The sequence below is a fragment of the Centruroides sculpturatus genome, unplaced genomic scaffold (assembly GCF_000671375.1).
Source record: "Centruroides sculpturatus isolate CEXI.00-Female unplaced genomic scaffold, Cexi_2.0 scaffold524, whole genome shotgun sequence".
NCBI lineage: Eukaryota > Metazoa > Arthropoda > Arachnida > Scorpiones > Buthidae > Centruroides > Centruroides sculpturatus.
The window spans coordinates 408,292-424,661 of NW_019384773.1; the positions used below are offsets into that span (position 1 = coordinate 408,292).

A 16,370-nucleotide genomic window follows, 5' to 3' on the forward strand; every position below is an offset into this window, starting at 1 on the left:
AAAAAGAATTTTGACATTTTAATTTAATATTGTTATGAGTAAGTAATTAAATTACAAATACTGTGAAATTAAAATTCATTTTGATTAAAAAAAATTCATTAAATCTTTTGTGATTTTTAGAATTGATTTTATAATGAAGAGAGGAACAAATTTTAAAACACATTGAATAAATTTAAATGGATGTTATATTAAGTAACACCAAAAATATCATATAACATATTAATTAATGCATTATTCTAATTATTAATTTCAAATTAATATGCATTGGTCATCATATAAATTGAAATATTTACAAGTTTAAAAAGTAATTAAAAAATGATAACATTCAGGCAGAAAGAAAAAAGTTTATATTATTTGGTATAGATTCACTTGTAGTTAACTACATATTAACACTTTTGATTATATTTAACCTTAAATGTAGCTTGACCTACTTTTAAAGTTAAATATAATCTAAAAGGCAATAACCTGTTAGGTAATTAAGCAATTATTAAATGCTGCAATAGTGGTATTAAGTTCAAAAATGATTTCTGAATTTATTGATAACAATATTAATCAACTTATTAAAAATATGAAATTTGACAAAAATTTGATCTATATACAAACATAAGTTTTAACAAAGAATATATTCTATGTTTATCAAATTGTAAGAGATTTTTGTTGCTTAGAATTTAAATAATTAAGTTTTTTGAACATAAAAATTTTTAATAATAATTTTTATTACAGTGTATAAAATAATATATATATAATGGTAACTACAGNATATTAATAAATTAGTTAAATATGATTTAATACAAAATTTGCATTTTCGTAATAATTTCCGATTTATTTCACTCAGGCATGACTTGACATTTCTGAAAAATATAGGAGTTGAGAGAAAATCGCAATCTAAGATCTCATAAAGACGAGAGACATCATTTCTCTGGTATGGTTACCGCTTCTACATAGATTTATAGGAATTTTTCACAATTAGATTTAGAGAAAATCAAAATTTAAACATTTCAATCATAGGACGAGTAGTAATTACAGTTCCCTATACTTAAACAAATGAAGCAAACGTTCGTCCAAGTAATTGAAATCGCTTTAAACTATAGCAATTACATGTCTTTCACGCCACAATAACAATTTGTGGATTTGTTTCGTACGAAGATTTGTTTTTCCGGATTGTATAATCAGAACTCTTCAACGTCAAGATTAACATTTAAGCTAAACTAATCACAACAGTCGCATTTGTGCGAAAAGAATTAAGAGAATAATGTAGTGCAATTTTCTGAAATTGGACTTGTCAGCATTATGTATAAAACGCAATCGCCAACATTTCATCCGCTCAGCTTAACTCATTGTTCTATATTAACCTCCATTCTAACACTATGACATTCTGTGCAATTTAACACTAATCTCTCCTCTCCTCCTTCTCTCTCTCTCTCTCTCTCTCTCTCTCTACACAATTANTAAGAAACGAGAAATAATAACTAAAACCTCATTATAATATCGCTTTTTTTAGTTATTTAAATTTATATAGATTTGAATGTATAGTGAAGATATTCATCTTGTCTAGAATTCAAGTCTTTTAAATATCATTCTAACAAATATTACGAAAATGAATAGCTAAATATGTAAAATAATCTAACTCAATGTTATGTATTTAACCTATTTTCTAAATGTTCATTACGATTCCTTTCGAAAAGAATTATCCTGGTGACAATAAAATTTTATTAGATTTAAGTGGATTTTTTTTAATAGTATTACTCCATTTCGTAATTATTATGGTTGTAAAAGCTGCCAGTTGAATGAGATGAAATATTATACGTCATTTTGTAAATGGCTATATTTTACACCTAACTTAAATACTTACAAAATGAAACTACACACGTGTATATAATTATGGTTACGTTTAACGAACACTTACAGTAAACTATAAACTGGGATACTGTATTTTAAAAATACTTTCCATTCGTCTTAAATATCACTTACTAATTAACTAAGCATTCATCAGTGTCACTAGAAGATAAAAGACTGTAATAATAAAAGCGTTACATGAAATTTCTCTCTGTAAAATATTTTAAAATAATTGCAATTTTAAATTATTTTATGTAGTGGTAGTAAAAATTATTGCTTAATTTTATACAGTTGTTAAAAATAGACCTATAGTATATTAGGCTATATAAAACTAGGATTCTGCAAAATTATTTTTATATTCTTTCAAGAATTTTATATAGTTGAAATTTTTAGCAATTCTTTTTAATTTTATACGAATATTTTATATTCAAAACGGTATAAATGCATTTTTTTGGAGATAAAAAGGTGAGATGCACAGACTTACGCACATAACTTTACAAAGAGACTCATATATAGTCTTATATGCCATATATCAGCCTCTTTATGTATCAATACACAGCATACATACAGGTGATTACAATACGAATCGCTTAAATTTTGATAATTATGAAAATATCAAAGTAAGAAGTTTTCTATAGCCGCAATCATAAAGAATTTTATACCAGCTCCTATTAAAATCATAAAATTTATGAAGTTCAAAATAATAATAAAAAAACATTTTATACTTTACAAAACAGTAAAAACCTTATTTTGTAGAAAAATTTATAATACTAAATGGCTATTTTAGCAAATCAAAAGTTCCTTATATATTGCTGGATTTTTGTGCTATTGAAATAGATGAAGACAGCAATTCTGAATCATCTTAAGCGGTTTAATCGCAACAAATTACCTAAATTAATATAAAAATAATGTCGTAATAGTAAGAAATCTGCTAAAAATTAATATTTATCTTAAGCAAATTAATATTTTCAACGTACTTGTCTAAGATGACACACTACAACTAAGATGACATTCTATACAAGCTACCGTCTTTACACTGTTAAGGATAACTGATACTTTCTCTTATAATTATAAAAATTGATTTTACTGACAACTACACGAATAATGTATTTACATATAAAATAATATATATATAATGGTAACTACAGTGTAGCTCATGAGTTTCTTGCAAGTCTTGTATGCTAGTTGAGCAGCTTATATAAGATACCTGATTTTTCAATGATTTTAAATACAAAGATTAGCTAATATTGCTACATCCTTACAAAAAATTGTAAGAATATTAAAATTTCTAGATCAAAATACAACAATATTTTCATACAACAAATATGTATAGAACCAGATTAACTATTGGGATAGAACTTGACTAATATCTGTCTAATTAATTAGATAGCTCTAGCCCAGTGACTCCCAAACTTTTTTGAGCCCTTTCTCCCTTGATTCCATAAATCTAGTGCCTCCAACAAGAACCCCAATGCCCCTTAACCTATTTTCCCTTATGAGAAAGGCTTGGAAATATTCTTACATAAACTTCTCTATGAACCTTACAGGCTACTTTGTGTCCGTACCATATATTGTTCTCCATGTCTGGAAACCATTAAACACAATATTTCTTCTTATTTATGTAACACCTCATAAATTTTTATCAAGAGCCCAGATATTTTCCTAATAGTGCATTACATAAATGAGGGTTTGAGATTACCAGGTTTGGAATTTACATGAATAATAAATAAGAACAAAATTCTTAAAAAGTCAAAAAGAACCTGAAATAATTACTATATGTGATAATGAAAAAATATGTTTATTATTGTAGACCTGAATGTGTACAAGAAGGAAATAAAGTTAGCAAAAATTTGAAATATAATAAAAAGATATTTTAACAGATCAAAAAAACAAATGTATACAAGAACTTTCCCAATGTTTGGGGAACTTAATTTTAAGATAGTTATAATTTAATTTTTATCTTTACAAAACCATTGAATTGAAAGTTGTCAAAAATTCACAAAGAAATCTTACAGGTTAAATTTGCCTAACAGTCACCAAGAAACTTCTACGTTTTTAATGAAACTTGAAAACCTTACTTTAACTTCACTCGATCTTTAGCAGTACCTCATTTGATCTTGAGCTTCACTTCCTCCTTGTAGTGTGGTTGTGGTGACGTTAACATGATTATGTCCACTTGACCATATTTACAAACTGAAGTTGCTAACATTCATTTAATTCTAGTAATCTTTCTTTAAGTTGTGTCATTGACCTTACATTTAATCTTTTATAATTTTTTGTTGTGCCTTTTTGTGACAATTTGGGGTGGGAGGTTGTTCTTCTAACTTCCTGTGGAAGTCTTCCCGAGATGTCGTTTCTGGGTTTGATGACGTAATTGGTTGCAGCCTGCAGTCATTGTAGTAAGATGAGTTTTAGTTTTAGAATTTTGCTTGGGTGAGGTGCAGTAGTCTATCCTTAACAAAATAAAATGCCCCAAAATAAATAGAATAACAAACTAAAAATAATCCTCAAACAAAATAAAATAGCTTGGAATCAACTCCTTCCACTCATTTTAATGGAGGAAAGGGAAAGATTGTCAATGACCTTTAACCTTGCCTATGGTCACTGTTTGGTCAGGACACTGACTCCAGTGCACCTTGCTTTTTTTGCTCCCCTAAGTTTACTCACCACTTAAGGAGGCAATAGTGCCCACTTTGGAAATCACTGCTCTAGCCTGATAGTTAATCTGGTTTGTTCATGCAATAAATTAGTCTAATATATATTTTTAATGATGATGATGTCTCTGATTCTTACTTATGTTGACGCCTTAAATGAAGTTCTCAAACCATGTCTAATTGGCCACTCCTGATATATAATACAAAAATCCATTAAGTTCTAGAAATTTCTATCAATTATTAATCTCTAAATTTCATTCTTAGAGTTGTTATAAGAAAATTTTTAAAAATACTGAAACTAATTTTATTTCATATGAGATAAAAATTAGTAATATGAAGCATTCATAAAGTAAAGATATAAAGTACAGAAAATATTTCTAAAGCATTTTATGTTTATATTTACTTATAATATCTTTAGAACATGTGTTTGTTTATTTTCAATATAGTCACCATGGACCTCAATGCATTTGATGAGCCTGAAAATAAGTTTCTTAATGCCATCATTATATAAATCTTCCTGTTCTCATAACCATGTCATCACTGTATCTTGAACATCATTGTCCTCATAAAGCTGAGATGTTTCTTTAACTTCAGAAACAAGTGATAATTTGCTTTTTGCAAGATCTGGACTGTACTGTACAATGGATGTTCCAAAGCTTCCCACTTGAATGTATGCAACAACTCTTGTGTGATGTGAGCAGTGTGTGGATAGACATTACAGTAGGACACCATTTTGTCATGTTTTGCATGTTCATAATGTCTTCAGCATAAATGAAAACAAGTTGCTAATGAATTTCAATGGCAATTTCTTCTTTTGTGCAAAGGAATTGAATCACTGAATGAACCTAACACTTGGTGGGATTACAAATTGACATGGCCAATTTAACCACATGCTGCAAGCATAACAATGATACAATTAATTAAAGTTAAGTGACTTTTGTTGTGTGACTCAGACCCTAGCAGATACAGCACTGCAGAAAATTATGAAAAAATAATTTTCCTTGGATTTCTACTTACTTTGTATCTTTACTTTCTAAACATGCCTCATATGATTGATTTTACTGTAACATTAAATTTAAAAAACATTAATTAATTGATAAATTAATCTTTAAGTTTGTATTTTTAGACATATGTCATAAATATGAGAACTTCTTGTTTGTAGATGGAAAAGAAAGTATTACACTTTCTCAGAAAGAAAAAGAAGATAGAATTCGACAATTCAGAGAACAACAGGAAGAAGAACGACAGCGCCGACTATACGAACTACAGCATGCAACAATTCAAGCACAGAAACATAGAGAACAACTGGAAGATGAACGTCGCAAAAAGATAAAAGAATTACGAATAAAAGAGATAGAAAGAAGGCAAGCTGTTGAAGAAAGAAAAAGAATGATTTGGGAAGCTGAGCAGGTTAAAAATAGTTTTTAATATTTTATATTAGAAAATTTATTTTGTAATGTGTCAAAATTCAATTTCATTTTTTACATAAAATAAAATACATGAAAATTAATTTTATTAGGAGAGAAAAGAAGCAATTTTAAAAAGAAACTTAGAACGTGAAGCAAGGATAGAAGCAAGACGGAATGCTCAAAGAAATGCCATGTCATATGCATTTGGCAGTTCTACTCCTCGATCATTTGATCTAGATTTAGTAGCTTTAGGTTCTAGTCGTCTTGCTTCTCAAGGTTCAATTGTCTTATCTGCTTCAAGCAGTCATCAAATAGATGAAAAAGAACATGATTCTAAAAAGTTCCTAAAATCAAATTGTTTAGATAGAAAACCAGGTATGTTTATATTATTTTTAAGTATACTGTTTTATGAATGAAATTAAAATATCTTAAGAAATTCAAAAAGTAATGATGATAAATACATAAACTGTTGCTTTAATTATATAAAAACTATTTTAAAGATAAGATAAATAATTTGATATATTATTTACTATGATTCTCAAACACAAGACTGTGCTACTATTTAAACACTTGGCGTTTTTTCATCTTTATTCAGTTCATAGAAAATTATAAAACACAGCTTTGGAAAATTGAGTATTATAATTTACATTTAATTTTGTACTAATCAAACACACACCATTAATTAATATGGAAAAATATTCTAAATGGAGTGTGAAAAAAAATTATATATGTAATTTCATCTAATTATAGAAAAGTTATCAGTAAGTGTTCTGCTTCTTATTTTAAAAACTAGTATTAATGGTTGAAGATGATTTTATGATTTTTTAACGTTGGTTCAAACATTTTTAAAGTTACATCTCATTTTAATTTTGGAATGCACAAACATATTTAATATTAATCTTCAATAGCATCTTTTCAAAGAAAAAGTAGGGAATATATTTAAGGTCTGTTCCAAAAGTTTAGGTAAAATGATTTTTAATGAAGAACTTTTAAAATACTGAATATTTGATTGGTTTAATAAGTGAAATGAGATCACAATATACATCATATTAATTAAATGTCATTAAAAAAAATAAATTTATCAATTTAATAGTTAAGATTTTTACAATAATAGAAATTTTGCTAAACATTATTGTTCCAAAAGTTTAGGTAAATTTCAAAAATTACATTGAAAAGAATTACTTAATGGCTAATTGTGCTTTCATTATTTTTAATAACATCAAACACATGATTCAGCATTGTCCAGAATGAACTGTGACAATTAGAAAACTAATGACCACTTACATAGACTTGTTTTCCATGATCCCCCAGAAGATTTCTATTGTGTTAAGGTCTGGATTTTTTGCAGGCCATTTCATAACATTCACATTTTCATTCTGAAGCAAGTTTTTAGTCAAATTTGAATAATGAATGGGAGCATTGTTTTGTTAAAATATCCAATTAGGATCACCTATCATTTCTGCTATAGGAAGTAGATGGTCTAAGGTGTCTTGATAATGTTATGAAGTCTGTCGTCCAGAAATAAATGTTAGAGTGGAAATTCCATTAAATCCAAATCCCCACACTTTTAGAGAGCCATCACCTTGTCTGCTGTAAAACACTGTCTTATTTTTGCAGACCATGTCAGTAGTAATTCCAGCCATCAGGACCATCTAAGTTCCACTTTTTTTTATCACTGAAGCATATACTTAACTACCCATCTTTCCATTGTATGTAGTTTTTGGTCCATTCCAATCTTGCTTTAAGATGTTCAGATTTGAGAGGTGGTTTTTTTTCACATCCTTATTTAATATTAGGAATTTTTACTTATTATTCTGTGCACAGTATTTTTAGAAATATTCAAGTTAGATGTTTTTAAAACTTGTCTACTGATTAATTTTGTATGGATACCAGTCTAATTATACACCATGAAAGGTGTATAATTAGACTGGTATCCATAGGTATCCATAGGTGTATAATTAGACTGGTATCCATAATTAGACTGTAGGTGATGTCATTTTTGGTCGATCTGAACGTGTTGCTGGATTAAAATTTTCTTTTCTTGCCAAAACTTTATATATTTCTGAAGCTGAATGACCTATTTTGCTTGAAATTTTAGTAACTGAATGTATACTTGCTTTCAATCTCTAAATTGCTGTCATTTCTTCTAAGGAAAATTGATTTTCAATTGGTATCTTGATTTTTCCGTTATTTCTTTGTTTATTTTAAAAATAACCATTATAATAATGAGATTTCACAAGATTTTATCCTAAACAGTCACAATTGACTTTATTCATTATGAATTTGTGTAATAAATTGCTCAGGAACAAATAAAATATTATTATTACCTAAACTTTTGGCACAACAATATCTAACAAAATTTCTATTATTCTAAGCATAACTATTAAATTTTTAAATTTATCATTTTAATGACATTTAGTATGATGCATTGTGATGTCATTTGTCTTATTAAATCAATCAAAAGTTCAGTATTTTAAAAATTCTTCATAAAAAATCATTTTACCTAAACTTTTGGAACAGACTTTACATGCTTATTTTGAAAAAATGCATTACTAATACATGTATACATACTATCTATACATACAGTATATTAGTAGCTTTCAAGTATTGATAGTTTTTCAAAATCAAAAAGCAGATAATACTTGCTGTTTTTTTATGATTAGCTGAAATTTTTATCTTTTAACTTCCATAGTGAAGTCATTATCAGTCATATATTCAAAGAAAATATTTTAAAAAGACTGCTTGAATTTACTAAGGAATATACTGCTCATTTGAATATACACTAAATACTAAATGCATTGTTTTAATTTTTAAAACCATTTTCAAATGAGTGAAATTAATACTCTTGATAACAGTTGAAAGTAATTTAGTTCATAAATAAACATTTTTGTTGGGTTAAAATAAAGACAAGATAAGTATTTTCACAACAGTGTCTTGGAATCAAGTTGTTGATCAAATATCATTTGATCAGCCTATAATTATGTAGAAAAATAATTATAATAAATTATNTGTTTTTATATTTTTCAATATATTTATTTTGTTTGTACAAAATAAAAAAATAATTTTTAACGATACAATAGTCTTTGTTAGGCTTAACATTGACAAAAATTCAACACAAAGTGACACACGATGGAGAAAAATTTCAACATGGGATAAATTAATATATTTTTTTTGTACATAATCGGTTATCCGAAATATTGACTTTCCGAACAACCCCAGTCCCCAATTGATTCGGATAATCGACGCTCTACTGTAGATGTATAACTTAATGTATAAAAAATTCAATGTAGACACCAGCACCATCCATCAACTTTATCAAAACAACTGCTGGGTAGAATTCACAGCCTTCTGCAGGAAGTTGTGTGCAATGTTGGTGACAACCTAATGAAACTGTATGTCCAATTCTTCTGGTTCAGAATATATGTTGATTTACATGGGCTGTGGATAAACAATCCCCACACCTACAACATATTTTCCTAAGATTGTGATGTGGATGGATGGTCACTTCTCTGTGTATCTGCATCTGAACCTGTGGTCATTAGGTTTGAATGACAATTCTTGATTGTTTCCAGACAAATTGTGGCATGATGTCTTTTCATTGCACATTACCATTTCTGCACAGCAACTACTGATTTCCACACCTTATAACTTACAGCAATCTGCACTTACTTATGAACAGACAAATCGTTGACAATATTTTTTTCCACTGTGTGTACAATCTCTCTGTCACTGCCCACACCACCAATGTGGAATTATAAAATTCCATTGATTGATGTACTGTACATGAGCACATGCATTTTATTATTATTGCATTATTACTAAAATAATTATAACAAATTTCTAAGTGCCTAGTTACTTTCCATTGTAGAATAAAAATAGGATTTAAAAGTTCTTTGAGTTTATGGAATTTAGTGTTAGTAGATTGTAATTTGGAGAATTTACATTATCCTTCATTATATGTACTGTAATAAGTTCAGAAGTATTAGGTTTGATTTATAAATAAGGAATGATTCAATAAAGCAGAGTAGTTTCTCCTATTTTAAAATATGAATTACAATGGTTTTTACAATGGAATTACAAAGTTTTCATATAATTATTCATAGAAGAAAAATCCAGATTCTATTTTGAGTTAGTTTATAATTTTTTGGTTTATTATAATTATACATGTAATTGTTTTAATTGTTATATAATTTAAATTAAATGTTTAAAAAGATCAGAATANATATGCAAATTGATCGTACAATTTGCATATTTGCATTATTAAATTGTTTTATTTGTTATTGTTTGTTTCTTTTATAACAGATAGCATTCTAATGAGACTGTGTTTATATAATGTTTACAGTCTGTATAATAGACTATTGTATTGCAGGCCAGACTACTAGGTTGCAAGCTTTATTTCTACAGACTTGTAGTGCCCGCAGTATTGTCTTCAACAATAGAAAAACAATTATATCGCTTTTCGAAACAAATGAAAGGCATATCTTTTGTAGCAAAGTTAAAACTTTTATTTCATTTATTAATTAAACTTAGGTATTAATATATTCATTTAATATAACTGAACAATGTAATTTTGGTCGCCTCTAGGGCGTTTGCATCTTTAAATATGACGAAGAACGGCTGATTTTGGTCAGTCGTCCCCGTTCTTCGTCCTTTCAAGATCTGTGTCTGCCATTATCATCTGCAGTTTCGTAAGTGTTCCTATTTTGTATTTCTGTGCCTTTGAATTACTCGCCCTCCTTTTGTTCGTGCGCTGCTACTCTCCAGAACTGTTAATTAACGTCAAGAACTCATTTCTTGTTCACCTCCACGTGGGATTTCTAGTTCAGATTCGTAAGATAATGAAATTTGTGAACTCTCTCTCTCTCCGCGATGATAACTCGCATAAACGCGAACATTATGTCCTACTTAACTGTGTAACGTACTGTACAAACTTTCATTCCGTTCAATAAATGTTTAATTGTAGTTAATTGTGTTCAGTGACTTCTTCCAATTGTATCCCGTCATTTCCTACTCCATCGTCTTACAAGTAGTCTCACATACGCGCTCTTGCCATCCACAAAAATGCTCAAAAACTGGACGAGTAATAGGTATAATCTACTTGATGTCAGAAAAAAAAAACGCCAACAGGACCTCACATTAATAAAAGTCTGGAATGCAGAAATTTTAACTACTTTACGATGTTTGGATGCTGAAACACAAAGTGAACATTTATAAAAAAACATACAACAAAAGTGGATACATGTTTACAGTATAGATATAAAATTATGTTAATAAATATATAAATTTTCATAAATAATCAGTTCTAATAAAACCAATAAAAACAAAGGATAATAAATAGGCTAAAATTATTCAAATAAGAACCAAACGTCTTCCAACACTAGAGGAGTTATACTTCAACACTTCAAACAACCTTTCCAGCTCCAGTGATATTTGTTTACACCTCAGCAAACGTTTTCAACCTTGTTCAGCAAACGTGTTATGAGGGAGCCCGTCCCCATTAATGAATGCGTCTAATTCGTCTGCTTCTACCGTTACGCAAACTTGATATCACACGTGATTTACAGTCGTTTTAGCGCGTGCGTAACGTTCCATGAGTATTCTTAATCAGTTTATAAATCTTGAATCGTATACGTTCCACTCCAAACGCGTTCGAATTCCTAAGTAAAGTAGCCTGATGAAGATCTCGATGAGGTTGAAAATGTTTGCTGAGGTGTAAACAAATATCACTGGAGCTGGAAAGGTTGTTTGAAGTGTTGAAAATTATTCAAATAATTTTATCACATTCTTTTATGATGCAAAGTATTTGAAATTTAATTTTTATCTATTGAAATTTTCCAATTTTTCAATCAGTTCTCATTGTGGTTGGCAAATTTGACAACAACGAGAATAAATGTTACTTCAGTTATCTGAACTGTTTCATGAAACAATTTCAGTTTTTATTTGACTTTCATTTTACATGAAATATAATCTAATTTAAATATAATAAAATTTAGAATTTATGGAATGATACATTTCAGATGTAAGAATTGATTCTTACATTTTTAAACAGTTTCTGTATTATTATGTTATACAAATATAAAAAATTTGAACTAGTCAGAAGTAACACTGAATAGAAAAAACAAAAATATAAAATACAAAAATGAAAGAACTATAGTAACATTTATATAAATTGCAAAAAAATAGTAAATACATTAGTTGAATTCAAGCATCATTTTCATTTATAAGATTAAACAAAAAAATTTTTTTTAAATTCTAATTAGTATGTTTTTAACATATTTGTGACGCGTTTTTAAACGTTTGTTCGAAATACGTCACACATGACGAATCGCAGTTCGATTGTGTTTGTGTTTGTGTTTGTGTTTGTGGTCGGACGTGCTTTTCTTGTGCTCTTCGATTGCGTGCTGTTTTTTGCGGTTTGAGGACTTTTGCAGAGAAGATTCAAGATTTTTCAGGTAAGTCTTAGTCCATATTGACCCTAGACGTAAGAATTTATTTAATATTACTTGGAGAANACAATTTCTTTTCTATTCCTAACTAAAAAATATTTTATTGATTTTAATGTTTATTTTAAAATGATTTAAATACATAATTTGTAATTATTTACAATAATTATTTTTTGTTTATTTTTAACCTTTTTTTTTATAGAATATATATACTTCATTTTTTAATAAGCTGTTAATTAAAAATTGTGCAGTACCTACATGGTGCAAAATACATTTTACAGTTAAAAGCAAATAGTAATTTTAATATTGTTTGAATAATAATAGTGTTTGTTGAATTCATTGCAGTTATATTCTTCAATTAAAACGAATTGATTATATAATTAATTAGAAAAAGATTAATGATCACTAGTTTCTTGACTGTTGTTTTTTCCTGCTTGTTCAGTTTTGTGATGTTTTCTTGTTTTTCTTAATTTTCAATGGTTGAAAAGTAAACAAAATGCATTTCAGGCTTTTTGTTTTTTGCTATTCTTCAGTCACTTATTATTTATATAAAATATACTATTATTGTTTTTAAACAACTTTTGTTTTTTAATTTTACTTTTTAACTATATTTATGTAAGATGTTTTGCTTGTTTTCCTTTCTGACTTTTTTTTTATTTAAGTATAGCTTAAATAAATATTTTTATGCTACATACAACTATATTATTGTTAGTTTATAATATATTTACTTGTCTTTAGGTACTTAACTCCAAGTTAAATAAATTTTCTTGGTTGCTTTTTTTTTTTTTTTTTCATTATTGTGTTGACATGTTTTTGGGGATTTTTATTTTTGTATTTCCAATTTTTGCTGTGTTCTTTTCATTTGTATATTAGTTTTAAAATTTTTTTTTGTCTTAAGCAACTTGAGCATTTTTTAATCTCAAAATGCATAAGTTTTGTTTCTAAGAGAATAACCTCATCTGATAAGACAAAAAATTGGAAATACTTGTACAACAAGAAATTTTCAGAAATTGCATTTGAGCATAAAATATAATTGAAATACAATGTAACCCCAATTTTACAAATACTTGATTTTAAAGTATTTGATTCAACAAGCTGTTTTAAAATCTCAATTTACAAAAACAAAATATTCTAATCACAAGTACCATGAGATTGAAATTCCCACCCATTATCGTTTTTGGAGACATTAGCTTTTAATATAATATAATGAATCTAATAAGAGAGATGTAAAATGCACATTATCAAATATCTTTTTATTTAATAATAGGAAAACAATAGTTATTTAAGACAATAAGTATGCAGAAAAACAAAAAATAGAATAAAATATAACTGTTTTTAATTAATGAAATTACAATTACTAATAGAAAGCTCTGTAATGTAGTTTAACTGAACAGCTGGATTAGAATAAATTGTACTATTCTTAGCAAATGAAAATATAAATAAAATGGAGATTAGAACCTATAAGCCAGAAGGGTTATATGTTCTAGCATTTTATTAATTTTGTTCACACTGTCTTCATTAGCTAGGTTTATGGTGCATGTGACTTCCATCGCACTGGAGTTCAACATTCTGCTGTTTTTTCTGAAGTATGTTTTGTGATTTGTGATTCAATTTCACTCTGAATGTCAAAATAAGCAGATTGGGATTTTTATTGCCACTTAATAAAAAAAATATTGCTGAGTGGTGATTTTGGTGTAGTGCAGTGCAACTTGTTTTTCTATCAGTAATTGTAATTTCATTAATTAAAAAAACAGTTATATTTTACTTGTTTTTCTGTGTACTTGTTATCTTAACTAACTATTGTTTTTTATCATTAAATAAAGAAATATTTGATAAAGTGCATTTTACCTCTCTTCTTATTAGCTTGTTTTATATTAGAGAATTATTTAATCAACACTTTCATTTTTATGCATATTTTATATTAATTTCAATTAGAATCATTGATTGATAGACAAATATATTTTATGTGGTAGAATTAAAAATTAAACTGAACTCTTAATATAACTTTTATTGCATTAATAACACAAATATTTAAAAATAGGCATCTTTTGCAGTTGCACACTTTTTTCATTGTTTGTATCACCTATTAAAACAATCTTGCAGCTCATTCTACATTATCAAGTGTCTGGCAAACCACTAGTTTTTAACTTTCAAAGCCTCCTTATTCATCAGACTTTTATGTCTTTAACAAAATGGTAGTTTCCTGAAGGGTTGCAAATTCAAATCAGCAGAAGAGGTAAAAAAATTTGCTTTATTTTGACTGTGCTATATATGGCACTTTAATGTTGTTGTTGGGAAATTTTTCTCTAATAAAAATATTTCAATTTATGAGAGATTTTCAGGAATGGGGTAAGCTTTTAAATTGGGGTTACACTGTAAATAAATTCAGCTGATAATAAGCTGGTAGGTTGTCAACAAATTGTATTGCAAATTAACAACAGTTGATTGAAAAATGAGCTTCTGGTTTCTTATTTAAATATAGTAAGAAAAATTAAAGAACAAAAAATTGTTTAATAATTTAAGTAAAAAGTGAACGCACGCGAGCGATAAGAATTATACTTCAAAAATTAATCCCTTTTCGTGCATAATTAATGTGTAAAGTTTTGTGACTGTAAGGAATCGGTGAAAGTCTGAAGATAAAAATTTCATCATTCTTTAATAAAGATAGCGGGAGCCAAGGTTGGGAACTGTTTAGTTTCGACCCCCGAAAACAAGACGAGTCTACTTTTAAGGCGGGAAAGGGATAAACACGTAAAATTTATTCTTTGTGTAGTTTCACTGGCTGCAGAACGGACGTTTCGGAGTCGCTCGAAATTCTTAGTCAGGCAGTTAAATCGCTTTATCTATATCAGAGATTTATTCTTGTACAATTATCTAAGGAATTCGTGTGCATAAAGTGATAATTTGCACCATACTGAGAGTCTATCTTTTGTTTTGAACGATAAACAACAAACAAGCGCGAAGACAAAGGATTTAGCATTCCTCCTTTGAGAATTTCACAATTACAACTCGATTTTAGTTATCTGTTACGTTGTTGTCATCAGGTATGTAAATCTTTATTTACTTATTTATTACGTCTTTATTCTTTAGTAATTTCCTTCGTTCCTTCGAAGCGGGGTCCGAATTATCGAATTATCGTAACAAATTATCGAATCTATTAATTAAGCAAGTTTACGTATTAAATAATGAAATCTACATGTAAATATCTAAGATGAAAATGTAGGATATTAACCCCATTTAAAAATTTTCTATCTAGTTTACCAGTGGCAAGTAGGCCTACTAGTTTCAATTAGTATTGTAAATGCTGGTATAAAGTTGTGGTGTAGTGCGTGGCAGTATCAAGCAGGGACAGCGTAAACAATAACGAAGGAAATACAGTAAATTGTTTCTTACAATAAAATACAGTAAAACCTGTCTATGGCGACCACCCACGGTTCTTTCAAAAAGTGGTCTTTCAGACGGGCGGTCCCGTAATAACGTATTTCCGTACGTATTTTGCACTTTTTAGCCATTTCTAAGTGAAACTCGAGGCGAGCAAAAATAAGCGAATTTTTTCAACGATAGGGCTATATTGGAATTGTATTTTATTCTTATCGGATAACCCGATTTACGGGAGTCGTCGCGATATTATAAGACAGATTTAATAGCAATATTTTAAAGATGAATACAATAGTCGCATTTTCTCGATTATAACGCGCACTTTCTTTTTCGTTCGCTCCTCAGTTACGCGTATTACGTCATCGATATAAAACCGCGTCCTATCTCTCCATCACTTTCCTTTTGGTTTTCGTTNTTTTGCGCTAATATTGCTAATGCGAGCGAAAAAAAATTCTCAAGGAAAAATTTTCTGTAGCGAACCCTTTGTTAAATATTTCGAATATCACCACTGCGCACGATGTAGTAAAGAAATCAACATTTCAAAACACACACGTGTATGTCCTGCGGCAGCACGTGTACGTCTCGTGTTTTAACCGGTTTCTGGAGTTGGTAGACTCGAACGTTTTAAACGTTTCTCGACGAGATACGCG

General features: G+C 28.4%; 2 protein-coding genes across 2 annotated transcripts in view; both read left to right on the forward strand.

Annotated features, from left to right (window-relative positions):
- Positions 1–16,370, forward strand: part of LOC111629036 (ensconsin-like) — an 18,248-nt gene continuing 1,878 nt past the window's right edge. Inside the window, exons 1-3 of the mRNA XM_023372902.1 lie at positions 1–38; positions 5,653–5,900; positions 6,010–6,274. Of these exons, the coding sequence (XP_023228670.1) occupies positions 35–38; positions 5,653–5,900; positions 6,010–6,274 (517 nt within the window). The 5' untranslated portion in view covers positions 1–34. The remainder of the gene's footprint in view (positions 39–5,652; positions 5,901–6,009; positions 6,275–16,370) is intronic.
- The window catches only part of LOC111629035, a 24,993-nt gene continuing 23,788 nt past the window's right edge, over positions 15,166–16,370 (forward strand). Inside the window, exon 1 of the mRNA XM_023372901.1 lies at positions 15,166–15,386. The gene's annotated coding sequence lies outside the window, so the exon portion shown is untranslated. The remainder of the gene's footprint in view (positions 15,387–16,370) is intronic.